Below are 19,294 nucleotides of genomic sequence, written 5' to 3' on the forward strand. Positions count from 1 at the left end.
CTCCACGAGGAGAGTCTTTAAACGAAAGTCTCTCTCCTTCTTTGTTCTCGGCTTAAATGACTTGCAAATCCGACACTTATCTGATACGTGCGATTCCCCGAGGCACCTCAGACACGAGTCGTGGGGATCGCTTGTGGGCATCGGCTTTTTACAGGCCGAGCACGGCTTGAACCCTGGTGAACTGGGCATGGGCCCCGGCACCGGGTGCGGGGAAGGGCTAACGCCCAAACCCCGTTAACTATTTCTAAACTAACTATCTAAGAACTATTTATACTAATTATACTATATATCTAAAACAACTATATACAAGAAGATATGAAGAACAAGGAGAAGCTAGGGAAGTGGAGGACAGCTAAGCCGCGCTCCACTGTTCCAACAACCGACACGGGCGGTAAGAAGGAACTGAGGAGCGGTCGGGTCGGCAGGGGTATATATCCGGCGCCATAGTGGCGCCACTCTAGGGGTCAACCCAGCCGACCCACCGGGAGTTGCTAGGGTAAAAATCTTCCGACGAACGTGCACGCACGGCGCGCACACCTAACTGGAATGGATATGAGCAAGCACTCGAAGAACTATTGTTTTGATGATGATGACTGGGTACATGTGGAAGGAGGGTGAGAAACACTCTCTCTGGAACTTTTATCTCTTCCTGGTGGGACTCAGTGGATCTGTAAAATCCAAAGAACTGAGCCAGGTGAAATCTCCAGGCTGATTGTGACTGCTATACCCAGAGATCTTAACATGGCCCTGGAGTCTTTCAGTGAAGCATGTGAAGAGATTTGTTCATAGTTTCTGCAAAAAGCTTTCAATCAAAGTGGATGTCATCAGTGGTATTCTGAAGCTCCCTCAGGAATCTTGAGAGTTGGAGCCATGATACCTTATGCATAACCACGACCATAGAGACGGTCTTGGCAGTGGTGTCTGTAGCAACTACAGACACTTAAAGAGACATCCTGACTAATAACTGACCCTCCAAAATGATAGCCTGAAATTGTTCCTTCTGTTCCTGTGGAAGACCATGAATTTATTATAGTTTGTGAAACTGTATTTGGCCATAAACACCAATAGTTTGAGATCCAAAATTGAAAGGTTGTGGAACAGGACTTCTGTACAAAGAGGTCTGTATGCTTTTGGTCCTTGTCATAAGGGGCACACTTGGAGTAGTGTTGATTACCCTGTTCATTCACTGAACCACTAACAGAGATTTAAGTAGGGGGTGGGAGAATAAAAATTTGAAGTCTTTGGAGGGGACATAATATTTTTTATCCGTCTGTTTGCAAGTTGATAGAACAGTAACAGGTGTTTGCCAAACTGTCTTTCCTGGGTCCAGGAGTACTTCATTAATGCGTAGCACAAATCTAATGGGTGTTCCTGACTGCAAAATGTCAAGCAATTTGTGTTGCAAATCTTTGGCTTCTTCAAGAGGTATTTGAAGAGAGAGTGTCAGCCACCTGCTTTATAAGATCCTGAAACTTACACAGATTATTGACCATGGATTCTGGTGGAGGCATGACTGCCTCATCTGGAGATGATGAAGAAACAGGAGTATGAGGTGGCTTCATGTGCCTATGCTCTACTGTTATTCAAAACATCTCCTTTTGTTGCAGAACTGGTTGGGGAGGAAATGGCTAAACATCTAACCTCATGTGTCAGATCAAGTGATCTGGTAAACTGCGGTCAGTATGCAGCCCAGGGATCCCAGTATAGCCATTGAGGGCCCAGGTGGGAGACATGTGGCATCCAGGATTGGTCCCACCACCCTTGGTGTCAAGCATCAGGGTCTCTGCTATGGGAGTCAAAGAATGGGTTCCTGTATGGATATGTAGGAGAATCCTCCACGGAGATGGATGAGACTGAAGAAAGGTCTTCCCCTTCTTCAGTATCCTCCAATGGAAGGTAGCCACCAGCAGAAGAGAATGGAGAGTCTGACAATACCGAAGGGTGATGGTAGATTGGACACTGGGGTCTCAGTACCAAAAGGCGTTCAGTACTCATGAACTGTGGAGATTCTGTTCATCTACCACTGATAAGTTGAGTATCTGAATTTCTGCAGCACTGAGTGAAGGATCGGTACCGACAGTAGCGTTCTTGGCAATGGAAGCAGACAGTACTGTAGATTTTGAGCATACTGAAGTAGGAGCAACAGTCTCTGATGCTTCAGTTTGCATAGTACTGAGGGTCCTGACTAGGGAGGTACTGATGACTGAGCCATGCTTGATGGTACCAGTATGGATGACTGCTTATCCTTGCCCTTCTTGTCCCTCTTAGACAGAATGGGGGGAAATGGAGGATCCCCAACAGGGCCAGCATGATGGATCCAGTGGACGTTGCACCGGGCCTCAGGGTGTATGGAACTAGTGGCTCCTCTGCAGTTGGAAACGAGGATATTGCCACAAATGTAGACCGCCTCTTCAGGTACTTGTAGAGGCAGTAAAGGATGGGCAGACCCTGTGCTTCTTCCAAATCCTCTGAGCACGGAAACTCAGACCCTGGTTCCATTGGCAGTACCGTCGGAACTGGTGGAAGTGTGTGGACCACTGGAGGATGTGGTGACGGCTGTCTTGACTGTGGTATGTCTTGGGTGAAAGATCTGATCTCCCCAGAGGTGGATGGGAGTAGAAGGCATGGAGATCACAGGGCATACAGTTTGTGTGGCTCTAGCACTTTCACAGCCTCCCTGGTGTTAATGGCACCCTTTCTGTAGCCAGAGGGTGGACTTCCCCAGAGCCAACAGGTCCCATACCTTACTGGAAACCAACACTGACGATGTGCACAGCTTGGTACCTGACACCAGCAGATACGCCGGTACGTGCATTTTTTTGTCATGTTTGTGTTTCTTGAAGTGTGCTGCTACCCCATGGTTGGAACTCATGGAAGGTGAGTCTCCCTTCTTCGGTTTAGAGGAAGACTTAATGTCATGCTTATGTGAATTCTTCCTTACCTCTTGACTAGGCCCTGGCATGGGGTTCATAATGGTGGTATCACTGGAGCTGGACTCTATCTTCATAGCCAGATACACACTCCTGGCTATCTCAGGCCGATGTATGGGCAGGGTTTCCTGGCCTGGGTCTGACTGAGGTCTCATGGCGACTTTCATGAAGTGCTTCTTGAGGTGGAGAGCCTGGCCTTCTTGGGTATGACTTGGAAAGGACTGGCAGACTCTGCACCAGGATGAAATATGGGCTTTGCCCAAGCAGTAGAACCAGCACTGATGTTCATCACTGATCAACAAGGAACACTGGCAGAAGGTGCAGATTTTAAAGCCTGGGATCTTTGGCATAGTCCAGTACCCATGCATGGTGCAGGGGGGATGGTTTAAAAGTAAACAGATTTGCCCTAAAAGTCCCAAATCAACTCTAAATAACTACTAAAATGAGTAAAAACTATGTAAAAACAGCTATATATTACAAAAAAACCTATACATATAGGTACCTACCAAATTCATGGTCCATTTTGTCAATGTTATGGTCATAGGATTTTAAAAATAGTCAATTTCATGGTTTCATATGTTTACATCTGAAATTTCAGTGTTGTAACTATGAGGGTCCTGACCCAAAAGGGAGTTGTGGAGTTGGTCGGAAAGATGTTGTAGGGGGTGGTCATGGGATTGCTGCCCTTATGTGCTACCTTTGAAGCTGGGCTCTGAAGGCAGTACAGCCAGAGCACTTCCTGAAGCCAGGGAAGGTACCTGGAGGTGGCTCTGATCTCCCCGAGAGCAGCCATGCAGGGGAAGAGGAAGTCCCATTCCTCTCCAGCCCCTACTCGGACTAGTACTTGGCCCCCAGTGCACGGTAGGAAGCCCCAGATGGATGCCCCAGCCCTGTCCCTCCTCTTCCCCTACAATAGTTAGATTTCACAGTCTGTGATGCATTTTTCATAGCTATGAATTTGGTAGGGCCCTATATATACACACACACTATATTCTTTTAAAGGTGCATCATACACAGAAGGATACTAATAGTGCTGACCCAGACCATGTGATGGTGAGAAGGAACTGGATATGTGGTTGGTACACCCTGCCCTTTGTCACCTCAGACGAAACCATGAGGCAAAGCAAGGGTGCATGCGTGGACTAACAGACACTACTTCTTTCAAATTCTCCAGCTTCGGACACATGGTGTGCATACGTAAACCCTCAGTGGAATACAATTGGGACCATCACTCCAAGAAGAACTGCTTTATTTGAAAGGGGGCTTTTGTTTTTAATAGGTTTCTGACTGAAAGAGCATTCAAAGAGAAGTAATTCAGATGCTCCTAACTAACTGAAGACTATTTCACCCCATTATTAAAAGCTTCCAAAACCCAACTGGCTTTCTGTAAATGTAGAAATGGTTGTAATATTGGAGTATAATGGATTTCAAAACCATTTGGTTGCTAAGATATTCTAGGCAGACTTCGTAGCAACATCTAGAGAATTAAGGTTGCGCAACAATTTCCTTTACAAATCAGTTTCTTATAACTTTGCTGAACTTTAACCGTCTGGTCAAATTTTCTCATGCTCATTCAGGATGATTTTTTAAGTATCAGCAAACTAAGTTGTTTCCAAAAGAGAGGGTAAGGGAAAAATAAGTAAATTTTCCCAATGTTAATTTTTTCCTTACTGTTTCCTTGGAGAGCTCTAGTGCACAGGAACTAGAAATCTGACCTGGGGAATAATTCTGAAGTCAGAGGAGTGCTTTTGTTATCCTGGTGAAAAATTTAACCAGATTTGTTCAAGTTATAAACTTCAGGGGGATGATAAAAAAAATCATAATTTACACATACTAAGTAGAACTTTTGCTTGCCGCTAAAATCTCTGAAGATTTCACTGTACAGAGCATGCTGCCATCTCCTCAGAACTTCCTATAGATCCACTGCCATGGCATTCCCTAAACTGCTCTACATGGTATACAAACAAAGCAACAGCTGCTAAATATCTTTTGGTCTATGGGAAGGTGGGCTCTGCTGGGAATCAGAAGATCAGCAGCTGTAGTCTCCGCTCTTCCACTGACTTGCTATTAACTTCATTCACCTTACAGCCTATATTATTGGGCAAGCCCGCATACCCTAACCTTAAGAGGAAGGAAAGTAACATGTCTCCCTGCCATTTTACAGAGGTTGTACAAGGGGATTTCTAGCACAGCTGGAAATAGAAATCAGGGGTCTAATATGGCAGACCCAAGTCTCATCCCCTCATCAGAATGAATGTGCCAAATCTATGTGCTTGACTAGGCTGTTTGTAAGCACTAGAGCATTCTCCTCTCCACACAGAGAACCACCACCACCTACTATTGTTAGCAGTTACTCCTTTAGCTTAAATGGTAGAGATCTATAAAGGTCCTGGATTCAAGCATTGGTGAGGACCCATACTGCAGATGGTCAATATGGATCCACACAGTGGAATTTGTGTTTCAATTTTTTTAAAGCTTCGGAAATTACATTTAAAAAACTGTCAAAAAATGTTACGATAATATAATAAAGACTATTACATTAGAGAATATATTATTTGTCCTAGAGGACACCTGCCTCATTCAGTGCACAGAATAAACAGAATGAGGAAGAGGGTTGCAGGAAGAGACATAATGTTCATGTGTTTAAGGCAATAGCCTAGGACCCAAGTAGCTAGGTTCATTTCTGGCTCCACCAGACTTCCTATGGGATGCTGGGCAAGACTATTATTTAAACACAAGATCATCCTTACTCCAGAAGGGTGTAAGGAGGGCCTTTGTCCACATCCCATTAGACTACAGACTTTGGACAATTGTTGAGAGATTTATTTATTTATTTAGGGAAAGGTTGCAATTTCCCTTCCCTCCGAGGTAGCTAGGAAGAACATTTGGGGAATTGGAAGACAAGGGAACAAGTAGTGTTGAATAAATTCACTTACTTATGGGGAATGGGTGGGTTAAGGATAAACAGAAACCCAGAAAGGTACTTGGGAACATAAGTTTATGCATTAAAAATAAACGTAAAGAGGAACTAACAATGACTAGATAAAAGGTCACTAGGGGATAAATATGTAAACATAAATTAACAAAAAACGGCACTAGGATAATGGCACTAACAAAACATACCACCACAATCACTTTATTTTACATTCTATTCTGTCCTTATCCTCATCACCACTTTTTGTCTCTGTCTTTAGACTACAAGTTCTTCGAGTCAGGGATTAGCTTCTTAAACATCTGTGGACTATCTCATATGTTTTGGCTGCCATCTTAAAAAAATATAACTTACTTTTCAGATGTTCTGTCAGCTAAGAGAAAGAAGATATTCTGTACATGTGAAAAATAGAACACGAATAGAACACTTACACTTATTCACGCAACAAAAAAAACTAACCTCATCTCTGTGCTTCTGACAAAAGACCAAAAACTGAGACATGGCATCTCCCTTCCTGCTTCGTGGAGTGGATGCTGCAGCTTTCTTTCTACTGATGGGAGAGCCTATTCCTCTTTTGGCTTCTCCTTGTTCAAATGCCTTTTGGGGGGTAGTATTCTTAGTTCCTGACTGACTTTCTTGTGTGTCATTAGTCGCAAGCAATTTTGATCTCCTCCTCCTTCTCTTGCTAGGAATGCCAGACTCCTTCATTGATTTCAGACTTTGAGTGGTTTCTTCGTTCGAGTAAGATGACTCATCTATTTCCTCCAGTGGTTCCACAGCAATACCAGCCTCCTTTGCCACTCGAGGATTAAGATGAGGTCTGTCCCTAATGTAGATAAAGGTGAACTTGGCTTTCCGTTCTTCCACTGTCATGCCTAGCGCTTCAGTGGCTTGCTTAATGCCCATCTCCCACTGAGGCCGTAGTTTCCCGGAAACAGGCTTTAACATCTGCAAGAAAAATATAAGCCAGTTTGAGTTGTTTACCTTTTATTACAAAACACCAGTAATAATTAAAACCAATTAGAAGAAGATTAAGTGTACAGTATGTCTATATTGCAAATATTCCAGTGACAGCTGTATGAACGGTCCTGATATAAAGGAAGAACTACTAAACAAATTTTCTGTGTGTGAATCAGTGACATTTGCCAATTTGCAAAAAGTAATGAGCACTCACTGAGCCATCATGTATTCTGTGTTTTTAAATGTGAAATGCAAAACTAAAATATGCTATAAAACAAGCAGTCATGAAAGCTCTTTAGATTGTTTCTCTCCAATGGTTAGGTATCAGATGACATTTCTATAACAAAGTAAAAAGCCTGCAAAAAATGGGAGGGGGGATGGGGGGGGAGGTGTTGTAGTCTCTTACCTTTATTTTCTCAGCTTTAATGAGGGCTTGTTTTGCACTTTCCTGGCATAATTGTTCAAACTGTTGTTCTCCTTTGAATGACACAAGGCTCTTCTCAAATATCCAAGCTCGTTCTGGGGCATCACCAAAAAACTGTACATGATACTGACGAAAACTCTTTTTTTGTCCTGAAAATTTAACAGTAAGTTTATACAAGTTACTGGGTTGGTTTTGGTTTTAGCATTTTAAATACCTTTCACACTTTGAAATCCTTCAGTAAATTGCAGTATGCAGAGCAATGACAAATACTTTTTGTCCAGTTTTCCTTCTAAAATCTAATAGATTGACATTTCTCAGTAAACTAATCTATGAAGCTTCATGTAAAAGGAATGACTCCAATTGCTATGTTAATCCAAAGAGAACCCACAGATGCAGGCAGAACAACAGTATGATCATTGTGCTGTCCATTTATTTTGGAAAGAGGAATGTTGGTCTTATGCTTAAGACACCAAAAATCAGTTTCTTCTGTTATAAACCAGGTATTAATTTTAAGATTAATTTAGAGGATCTAAACAGGGGTTGGAAAGGCTCTCTCTTTTGCCTTCCACAATAAAATGTTTTGTTTAAGAAATAAATAAATAAGGTAGTATAAATTTAACTAGAGAAAAAAAGCTGGGTTATTGGATTGGATAGAAAGTTTCTCCCTTCGTCCAGATGCCACACAAATCTTTTGTTAAACTGAAGTTAAGTTTGCAGGCTTTGGGAAGAAGACAGGTAAACAACGATTCAGATAAATTCCAAGACCAGCTTGGGGATGAATTTTGGATGAAGTTCCAGTATCGCTTTATCTCTATGGACTGTTGTGTAAAGAGAATCAAACAAATTGCTATAGTTCACTCGCTCTTCTGTCCAACAGGATGGCTACTAGGAGACTGCCTTCAGAGTAAGATGATGAAGCGTTCTGAAAGAGAGAACTCCTCAAAGAGAGGCTCCAGGAGCCTCAGGAGAACTATACTGAGATCCCAGACGGAAGTACCTTCTCTAATTGATGGGTAAGTATGGAAGATCCCTTTTAGAAACTTGGACACCACTGGAAATTATTGGAAAAAAGACTGCACTAAGTGATGGCAAACAGATTACTACAAGATAGATCTTAATCAAACTAAATGAAAAGCCAGCTCTTTAAATGCAGTAAGTAGTTGAGGATCTTCAGTACAGACACCTACACTGGGTCCAGCCCCTGCTGGGCTGTCCATATTGAAAATCAATCCTATTTTGATAAGTAAGTCTTTCTGGTTGATTACTTCCTGCTCTGTATCAGGATTTCTTGGCTTGATAGGGCATAGTCTCTGTCCATAGTACTTAACCAGCCAACACCTATGCTGTGATTTGCAGTGTTGTAAAATCAGATGTAGGCAGTCTGGGAGCTATATGGATGGTTAGATGGACACACATACCAGATCCATCTACCAAAACTGCCATGACCAGTAAGGAGTCATGAGGCTGATCTGTCTCACTTAATCTAGAATATCATACTGAGAAGCAGAGGAATCAGTGGAAAGGCATAAGGCCGCCTTGGGACCATTGAGAAAGAAGGACTCCAGTAACAAATCCAGGCTCATGCTCCCTCTGGAACAAGAGTTCTGACATTTGGTATTGTTGTTGGTGACATACACGTCTACCCTGGAAGTTTCCCACTGAAGGAATATCTGTTCCATTGATGGACATCTGTGGTGACCATTCATGATTGGTAACTGCCTGCCTGCTCACAAAGTCTACCAAGTTGCTGCTATCTTGTGAGAGGTGAAGAGCCATAAGGGTTATCCCATTTCAGTGGCAGCATGACCAAAGCTCAATATCTTCCAGACCAAAAGAATGAAGAAAAGCATGCAGCTCCTTATTTATGTAGTGCATTGAGGACATATTAGCCACGAGTATCTCCACTGCGGAATTCGGGGGAAGCAGTAGTATGGCTATGCAAGCTAGCCTGATGGCCTTGAGCTTCAGGGCCTTTATAGGAAGCTTTATGTCCTCTGTGGGCCAGGTCATTTGCATTCATAGGTAGTCCAAGTGGGCTCTCCAACTTGTCCCTGACACAGCCGTGATTAGTCACTATAAGGAAGGGAATCAACACTGGCACTCCTCCATGTATGTTATTGGGTTCCTGCTACTACCTCGGTTATGTGATGATGGGAAGAGGGAACCATGATTTTTTTGCTCATATACAGTGCTTCAGAGTACGGACTTGATACGAGCCAGAGTCACAGGATGAAGCCTGACAAGTGGCATACACACTGACATATGGCTCAAACAGCCCCAGATGCATCAGCACCATCATACTTGGGTTTACCTATCCCAATTAATAGAGACTGCATTAACAAGAACCTGCCTTAGGAAGCTATGCTCTCACTGATGTGGAGTTGAAGACTCCTATGAACTATCATTTGTGATGAATAGGGTTAAGATTTTGTCATGGTTATTTTTAGTACAAGTCATGGACACGGGCAATAAACAAAAATTCATGGATGCCTGCGGGAGCGGGTGAGATGAGAGCTCAAGCCCTGCTGCAAGGGAAGGGGGAGGCTCCAGGGCCCGTCATAAACATACCATTAAGGGTTAATTCCACTTTGACCTGTAAAGGGTTAAGAAGCTCACATAACCTAGCTGACACCTGACCAGAAGGACCAATAAAGGGACAGGATACTTTAAAATCTGGATAGGAAAAATAAAAAGTATTTTGGCTGTGCGGGGTGTGTGCTTTTTGCCAGACACAGAGAAAGAAGAAGCCACCCCACTCCTATAGGGTAGTATTTAGAAAAGGAAGGTATAAGATTACTTTTATTTTCTATTTGTGGATTTCTTTTGCAAAATAGAGAGAGGATAAAATTGGGTTCTTTGTGTAACTTTAAAGTTTGGCCCAGAGGGAAACCCTCTGTGTTTTGAATCTGTTTGTCTGTGAGATTATCTTGCATTCTAATCTCGCAGAGGTATTCCTTTCACCTTTTTCTTTAATTAAAATTCTTCTTTTAAGAACCTGATTGATTTTTCATTGTTTTAAGATCCAAGGGTTTTGGATCTGTGTTCACCAGGACTAACTGGTGAGGGTATACTCTCAAGCATACCCAGGAAAGGGCTGTAAGGACTTTGGGGGGTGGGGAGGAGAAATTAGTCTCAAATCTGCCCAGGAAAGGGAGGGGGGGTTAGGGACTTGGGAAATATTTGGGGAAAGGCAGAGTTCCAAGTGGCTCTCCCCATGGATTTGGAACACGCTTGGTGGTGGCAGCTTACTGTTAACCTAAGCTGGTAAATAAGTTTAGGGGATCTTTCATGCAAGTCCCCACATCTGTACCCTAAAGTTCAGAGTGGGGAGGGAACATTGACAGCCCTCATCACCAAAAGGGCTCTGGGAGCCCGCCAGCTGACAGCTCCAGCCCAGTCACCCCAGGGCCGAAGCAGAAAATATCATGGAGGTCTCAAAGTCATGGAATCTGTTAGCTCATCACTAAGGATAAGATTGTCATGGAAGTAAGAGATTATTTTTGTAGTTCAGCAGAAGATCTAGCTGTTAAAGGAAAAGGGCATATTTAAAGCTTGCCATTGTCTCCTGTTGAGATACACCTTTGCTCAGCCAATTGTCCAGGCCGGGGTAGATATGAATGCTCTTCTTTCACAGATAGGCTGCTACTATCCACAGGCACGTTGTGAAAACTCTCAGTGCCATGGAGACTACTGGTAATGATGAATGCCCACTGTGAATCTTAGTAACTTCCTGTGGACCAGCTGGATGGCTGTGTGGAAGTACACATCCTGCAAGCCAAAAGCCATGAACCAGTCTTGAATCTGAAGAGATCCTGAATCTAAGGTAGCATATGTATTGTTCAGCCTTCTCAGATCTAGGATAGGATAAAGACCCCTTTTCTTCTTCAGGATAAGGAAATACCAGGAGAAGTAGCCTCTTCCTTTCTAGTCTGTAAGTATCTCTTCTATGGCTCCTGGAAAAGGAGGGGGCCACTTCTGTTTGTAACAGGCTCTCATGAGAAGAGTTACTGAAAAAGAATGGGAAATGAGAGTGGATAGGGTAAGGAGTAGAAACTGATATGGTAGCCTTGGTCAATGACGTCTACTACCCATTTGTTGGCTGTGATGGTCACCCAGGTCCTGTGGAAAGGGGCAAGGTGGTTCATGAAGGTGTAAGCACACTCTGGATTGGCACATGTGACTCTTGATGTTCCTCTCAAATGGTGTTGGGTTAATCACATGGAGTATTTGGACCTTTTCTTTTGTGGGTAGTCTGGCTGTCAACCATGGGAGTACTACAGTGTCCTCTGTTCTTTGGCTAAAGAGCTCCATTCCATCAAAGGGCCGATCCTCTACTGTGGCTTCTACCTTGCATGGTATGCCAGATACCTGAAGCCACAAGCCCCGGCTCATTTTGACAGCCATGGCCATCAATCTTGTAGCTGTGCCAAATGTGTCCATAATTGTCTGCAAGGATGTTCTAGCAACAATCTGGACCTCTCTGGTAACTTTCCTTTCCTGCAGGAGTTTTGACAGGGAGTGGATGACCCTCTCCCAGATGAAAAAGGGTTATTTTGCAAACATATCCTGACAGTTCACAGCCTGGAGCTGCATATGGCAAGGAATGTGCCTTGCATCCTAATAAGACCAGCTTCTTAAGATCATTGTCCTTACCTATGCCGTTGGCGGACTTGGAATTTCCCTGCAGTGACAACACAGCCAGCAACCCTCAATTTGGATAGGTGCAAAAGTTCTCAAAGTCCTTTGGAGGCATCAGGTATCTCTTCTCCACTCATTTGAAAGTGGGAGGAAGAATGGCAGGGGGTTGCCACAGTCCTTTACCCAGTTCAAAGAACACATTGATGATAAGAAAGGAGATCCTAGTCAGAGTTGTAGAGCTTGAGATGTCAAAAAACAACAGGACTTCTATATGAGTGTTGCTTCAACATCTGTGATATTCTCAGTGTGGGACAGGAGGTCCTGGAATACTTTAAAGTTGTCAGTTGCTGGCATGAAGACTAATGCCTCGTCTCATGATGAGGATGACTCCTTGGGTAGAGATGGGAGTTGCCACTGTCCTTCCATTTGCATCCTGTTTGCAGAAGCTATTGTCTGGCTCCAGTGTTGGTGGTACAGCCAATGATGCCACTAAGGAATGGTACTGCCTCATCTTTCTGGGTGCCTGTGAACCAGATCTTGCTCCTAGACACTTGCAACAAAAGTAAGGCCAATATAAGAATACTGGCCTAGTTGAGGTTGGCTGGCCCAATGCCATTCATGGGTGGATGTTTCAGGGAAGCCTACTGTGCTCCCTAGTGACTCTCTTCAAAGGTGAGGGAGGGAGCTCTACTAGACATTGGAGAAAAAGAGTGACTCAACAAGAGGAGTAGAGCTCTTCTTCAAACTGCTGTCTCCTATGGTGATACATTTCCAGTGCCAATCATCACTTTAGTGCAAAAGATGTCTCCACAGGGAACCCTGGAGTTCTCCAGGAAGTAACACAGCCCTCTGCAGGGCACAGTCATTTGAAATCAAGGTCAGTACCTATTCTTGTACCCCACATGCTCCTCCAGTTTTTGTGGAGGACATAGGAAGAGTTTTGTTTCAAGTCCTCCTTCTGGGACGTCCTTGTGGAGCTATGTTGAGGCTCCATCTGGCTCTGTCTCACCAAGTCACCTTTTCATGAGGCACTAGTGCTGACTTTATTGCCGTATCTGGCTTTGTGACTGTACTCTTAGTGTTTTCACTGACTGAACCTAGAGTGTGATGCCTTGAGGGAGTGCTAGCTGATGCTGTTTTTTTCAGCCTCACTTTGATTGCTTAACAGGTGTACTGTGAACATCCCCTGGATTTGCAGATCCTTGTGGACAAGGGCTTGTGCACAGACCACATAGCTGGCATGTGGCTCTCTCCTAGGTAGAAGAGATACCAGCTATGTCCATCCTTCAAGGAATCAGTCCTTTGCAGAAAGGAAGGGTTTGAACCCTTAGGACTTAGAATCCACCACAAAGTGTGGTAGTTGGCGCAAAGCACCTGGGACTGACTTGTCCAATTGGAGGAAAAAGCAAATGGAAATGTGAAGGTAAAGATCCTCCGCAGTAGATAAAATCAAGTTCAATTCTCTAAAGAGAGCAGCAGGTCAGGCACTCATTGTGTTCTTCCTCACTGACTGGGTGGTAAGAAGAAAGTTTGTGATCGCTCCGCTATTTATGCTCTTACCCAGAAGCATGAGGTGGCACAGGACATATGCACCCAAGAGAAACTGATCTCAGGTGTATGCACACCTACAGTGGAATCTGAGATTCACGCTGAAAACACACTCAAAAATTTTCCTTCTTTACTGGCAAGACATCTTAGTATTCTGTTTAAATTTGAAATCTCTTTGTGCAAGAAAAAGGGCTATTTCACCCTCCCTCCAATAATGTAAAAGATAGGCCTCCAGCAGCCATTTGACATCACAGATAGAACTGGAAGGGACCTCGAGAGGTCATCTAGTCCAATCCCCTGCACTCATGGCAGGACTAAGTATTATCTAGCCGATCCCTGACAGGTGTTTGTCTAACCTGCTCTTAAAAACCTCCAGTGATGGAAATTCCACAACCTCCCTAAGCAATTTATTCCAGTGCTTATCTACCCTGACAGGAAGTTTTTCCTAATATCCAGCCTAAACCGCCCTCACTGCAATTTAAGCCCATTGCCTCTTATTTTATCCTCAAAGGTTAACGAGAACAATTTTTTGCCCTCCTCCTTGTAACAACTTTTTATGTACTTGAAAACTTATGTCCCCTCTCAGTCTTCTTCTCCAGACTAAACAAACTCAATTTTTTCAATCTTCTCTCACAGGGCATCCTATATAATCTTGCGAAAACTTATGACCTATAGAAATGTTTCTACTGAGACTTGAATACATTTCAAATATATTGTAATCAACTAAAAATTAGTCCTAGACACTAGAGCTCAGCCTGGGAAGCATAGTAAATTAGGTTCTCTCTCCTCCTTTAAATAACTTGCTGAACAGTAGCAAAAGTTAGAATTTTTTCAAACTCTGTTGAACCCTACATCATTCTGAAACTTGTCATCCAATTCGTTTTGAATTCCACAGAATTATTATTTTTTTTTAATTCAACTCGTTTTGAGATTGATAAAACTCTCTGGATTTTAGAGAGGACTCAATCTGGTCACTCCATAATGAAGTATGTAAGGGAAGAAACAAACCAGCCACTCTATCCTCCTAGAAGGCAGACAGGATTTCCTTTATTGCTTCACTAGGAAAAGGAAGATTGTTTGATAAGAAAAGCTACAAGACAAAGCCTTAGCTATATTCCTGTCCTGATGAAGAGCAGCAACACAATTATACTGACACTAAAGAATTTATCCTGTTCACTGTTGATGTAACATAGGGAGTTGTAACTTCTCTTTGATTTAACTGAAAACACAAACATTAAAACATTGAAAACAAGTTTCAAACTTTAAGGTATACTGTGAATTTTCTCTCCTATTTCAGTCTTTTGTTTCTATTAATTCATTGTTATCAAAGGTTTTACCTTCATATTCTCTAACCTATTTTTCTAATTTCCATTTAAATTAAGCTTCCCCAGAACACCACTTCTTTCCAATGCAACCTGATGTTACTAGCTAGTAAAAGGTAATTGACAAACAGCATAAACAAGTGCTGAAGCACAAAGGATTTTGGTTTATCAATTTATCTGAATGGACGAAATGAAGAAATGAAACTTCCAGAATTTAATGTCTCTATGTCCATGAAGATGTGTGCAGCAATGAAGACATACCTTTTAGTTTAGTGTAGGAATGAAGAAGAGGATCAGCTGAAACCATGCATGGCCACCAGGGGTAACCAGACACTTTAGACCACACTAAATCCCCTATATTGTACTTCAACACATGGATTTTGTCTTCTTTCACAGTACTTGGAGTTGAATCTTTCTTAGCAGGAGTCTTTTAAAAAAAGAAAACATACACTGTGTTACCATATTTCCCCTTTCAAAACTGTACCTTGATTAATTAATAGTATACTCATAACAAATACTAATTAATCAACTAACACAGCTTATAAAGTACATCTTTGAAGTAAATTGTGTGTGTGTGTGAGAGAGAGAGAGAGGCGCAAATTGGGGTGATAGCAGTGGGTTATGACAAAAAATAGCATGGCAGAAGAGAAAGCAATAATGTTTGCCCAAAAGAGTAGTAAATGGATAGTATTTCACATGTATTAGAAAGGGGACTGAAAAAGGATTTTTTTTAAAATTGTTTGCTCCTCTTTCTTCCTTTCTGTATATAATAAAATATGAACTTCGGTTGGTTGTTGGATTATCATTTTTTAAACCTTTGAAATATCAGTAATGTCAAATTTGTTCTTTTCTGGTATTAGTGGATGACCTCTGGGACGTTCACTGTGAGCTCTAACACCTTAACTGAAGAGTACAAGACATGAAATCTTAAACAGTCTTTCTTTGTATAAAATGTTGTTCACTAAAGTTTAGTAAATATTAAGACAAGCATGTTAAATGAAGTTTAAACACTACTGTAGATTCTTTCAGCTGACATAGGACCTACATTTCTAAGCAAAAGGAAAATGAGTATATTTCAGGTGGTCTTCATATGTCAGAACATCAAAATACAGCAAAAGGCTAGAGGTTTTTTCCTTTTTGCTAGTCACTTTTTGAAAAAATGCTTTCAACAGTAGAAGTAAAATCTTTAGAATTTTAGCTGGTCCCTCCCAAAGCTATTTATTTTAAATAATATGAGGAAAACATAAATACTTCTGCTTTAAGACTCTTTGTCAAGTTAACTGCAAAGCATTTAGAATAAACTAAAAACAATTTCCCCCCGTAACTATATGACACACATACTAAACAGGTTTGCCATATCATGGTATAGTCGAGTTATAATAAAGAAAGATTTATTCACACGCCAGCATAAGTCATTACATGTTTTATTTCTACTGTGTCTAACTTTCACTTTATCCATAATACATTATTTGCCTGTATTCAATATCAACAGGCATGTAGATCTATTGCACAGTTTAAAATCTAGCATTACAAGTAATTAAAGCTATGTTTAAAGAAATGCTACATTTTGATTCACATTTCCAGTGGTCTGTTACTATTTAATTATGTAAAATGTGACATCATTAGCCTTTTGTAGCACCATTCCAACGTTCAGAAGGTGGACCAAAATGTCTAGACTAGGCTTTTAGATTGTAGAATTGAGCAAAAAGGGAGAGAAGAGATGACATTATGAAGTATCTAGAGTGTTTAAAACTGAATTAAGAAGCCTAGTATTTTGAGATGTAGTACTAAGTCAGGATATTCATAGGTGGTCAGATGAGAATAGTACCTTCTGGCTTTAAAAATCTATGACTAAGACATGTTTTCCTAAACACAAACAAACCTTAGCTACACCATAATGATTTTAGATTATGGTACTTTAAAAAAATTATTATTTAAAAAGTTATGTCTAGTTGTGAAATAATGCCTAAAGCTTATTATTTTTTAAAAGCTTTCCAGGGTTGGGAGGAAGGGAGCCCTTCTTGTGATGAACGGAATAGCTCCTCATCTTCTAATTAAGCTTTTCTGAAGATCTCAGGACTAACTCTCTTGGGTCCATACCTCCAGGAAGAATTGTGTTCCCATTGCTTTCAAGCTTTTTGGCCTGTAAGATGGTCCCAAGTGTTCCCTCCCACTGAGGATGCTTCAACTTCAGAAATCTCAAAAGACTTGGAACATTCCAGCAGATATTTTTCAAAAGTGAGAAATAAAAAGCTCTCCCTTGCAGTTAAATACAACATGAAAAATTACATCAAAACCACGCGTACAAAATTCCAAAGAACATGCTGGAAAGAGTTAATACCCAGAATACATAATTTCAACATTTGAAAGTAAGTGAATGGATAACAATCCTGAAAGATAACAGATACAATTCTCAAAAGCAACTGATTTACAAACCTAACACCCATTTGCAAAAATGACCTAAGTGCCTAATAATTAGGGCCCTACGAAATTCACAGTTCATTTGGTCAATTTCACAGTCATAGGAATTTAAAAATAGTAAATTTCACAATTTCAGCTATTTAAATCTGAAATTTCACACTGTTGTAATTGTAGGCATCCTGACCCAAAAAGGAGTTGTGGGGGGTCACAAGGTTATTGTAGGAGGTGTTGTGGTACTGCTACCCTTACTTCTGCACTGCTGTTGGTGGTGGTGCTGCCTTCAGAGCTGGGCAGTTGGAGAGCAGCAACTGCCAGCCAGGAGCCCAGTTCTGAAGGCAGAGCCACCATCACCCAGAAGCGCAGAACCTATGATGGCATAGTATGCTATTGCCATCCTTACTTCTGTGCAGCTGCCTGCAGAGCTGGGCCCTCAGGCAGCATCCGCCACTCTCCAGCTGCCCAGGAGTAAAGGCAATGCAGAAGTAAGGATGGCAATACCATGACCCCCCTACAATAACCTCATGATCCCCCCCTGCAACTCCCTTTTGGGTCAGAACCCCGAATTTGAGAAATGATGGTCGCCCCCCTGTAAAATCTGTATAGAATAGGATAAAAGCCACAAAAAAGACGAGATTTCATGGTCAGTGACACATTTTTCATGGCCGTGAATTTGGTAGGGCCCTACTAATGATTTTTAAAAACAGAACTATGTGCTTTTGACAATTGTATGAGGTATCTCTGTAGTAAAATTACAAGGTAGTTAGTTTGCCTTTCCTTAAAAGGCACCACATCCACAGGATTCTGTGGTCTGGGGTCTATACCAAAAATTTAGGTCAACATATTTATTGTGCTTAGATGTGTGAAAAATCCACATCCCTGAGTTCTGTAACTACGTCAACCTAACCTCCAGTGTAGACACAGCTAGATCAATGGAAGAATGCTTCCGTAAACCTAGTTACTACTGCTTGGGGAGGTGGTGTTCCTACAGCAATGGAAAACCCTTTCCATCGCTGTAGGCGGCGTGTACACTATCTGGACTAGCTACAGCGCTGTAGCTATGCCACTAGTCCCCATACTATAAACATGGCCCTAGCCTAGAGTATTAAGCAGCCCATAGATATAGCCCAGGGAAATAGATCACGGATACCTGAGTGTCCACCTAAACAGCAGTGAGTAACAAGAGCCAGAGCTGCTATTGTTGGGCAGCTCTTACAGAGAGCTGCTTCACGGACTACAGAAAGGAAAAAGAACCGGCTAGAGAATTCTGAAGCCTCTGGAACACTTCTAATTGGAGCAGAGTCAGGGGGCTGGGTGAAGGTGAGTAGACGACCAGTCCACAAAAAACGTATAGGTGCCTCAAAAGGTCCAAAAGAAGTTCCAAGAGTTCTTGAATACGTCTGATTGAAGGCACAAGACCCAAGAGTGAAAATCCTGTAATGCTATCTTTAAGAATGATCTATATAGCTCATTGTAGTTTTTTAAAATAAATTTAACTAACATTCCAGGACTTTTCTTGATCATCACATCAGTGGAAAAACAGTGTGAAAGCATAGCAGAGTAATATTTATTAACAGCAATTGTACAAGACCTCCTAAGATACACTATACACTATTGGCACAAGCCATCCTTAACTCATTTCCATCCTAATAATTCCAGTTTAATGCTATTTTAGTTAGTTTGGGCATTCAGATGGTTACAGGGTTGTATTTAAAGGGCTGTTGTGATAATGAACATTCCTATTGCTACCAAAGTGAAATTCTTGACATCTGTGCAATCCTGGTGTTCTGATATAAGAGATACGGATACATGAAGTTCACAGTTTAGTTGAGCTGTTTTTTAAATTGGTAGTATATTGACAAAGAACTGAAGAGTGATAAAGTTGCTTTGGGTTGTTTAAAAGCAAATTAAAGGAGAAAAAGTCACAAAAATAAAATAAAGGTAAAAATCTTTATTTCCAGATGATTTAATTTGTATGGGAAAAATAATTCAAGTACTTTGACACAAATGTACCATCTAATTTCTTACAGGCATACAGACAGCACATTAGCAACTGAAGCAGAAGCAGCTTAAATTTGAGCAGTGTGTACTCCCTGTATTGTTAAGGAGATGGCTAAGGAGA

At 41.7% G+C, this 19,294-nt stretch overlaps 1 protein-coding gene across 5 annotated transcripts in view; it reads right to left on the reverse strand.

The window, feature by feature from the left end:
- The window catches only part of NSD2 (nuclear receptor binding SET domain protein 2), a 172,445-nt gene that overhangs the window by 91,518 nt on the left and 61,633 nt on the right, over positions 1 to 19,294 (reverse strand). For all 5 annotated transcript variants that reach the window (XM_039541944.1, XM_039541941.1, XM_039541942.1 and 2 more), the window contains 3 exons: positions 15,016 to 15,181; positions 7,229 to 7,395; positions 6,322 to 6,810 (listed from right to left, as the gene is read on the reverse strand). In XM_039541944.1, coding sequence (XP_039397878.1) covers positions 6,322 to 6,810; positions 7,229 to 7,395; positions 15,016 to 15,181 — 822 coding nt within the window. The remainder of the gene's footprint in view (positions 1 to 6,321; positions 6,811 to 7,228; positions 7,396 to 15,015; positions 15,182 to 19,294) is intronic.

Source organism: Mauremys reevesii, linkage group 5 (assembly GCF_016161935.1).
Source record: "Mauremys reevesii isolate NIE-2019 linkage group 5, ASM1616193v1, whole genome shotgun sequence".
NCBI classification, from domain to species: domain Eukaryota; kingdom Metazoa; phylum Chordata; order Testudines; family Geoemydidae; genus Mauremys; species Mauremys reevesii.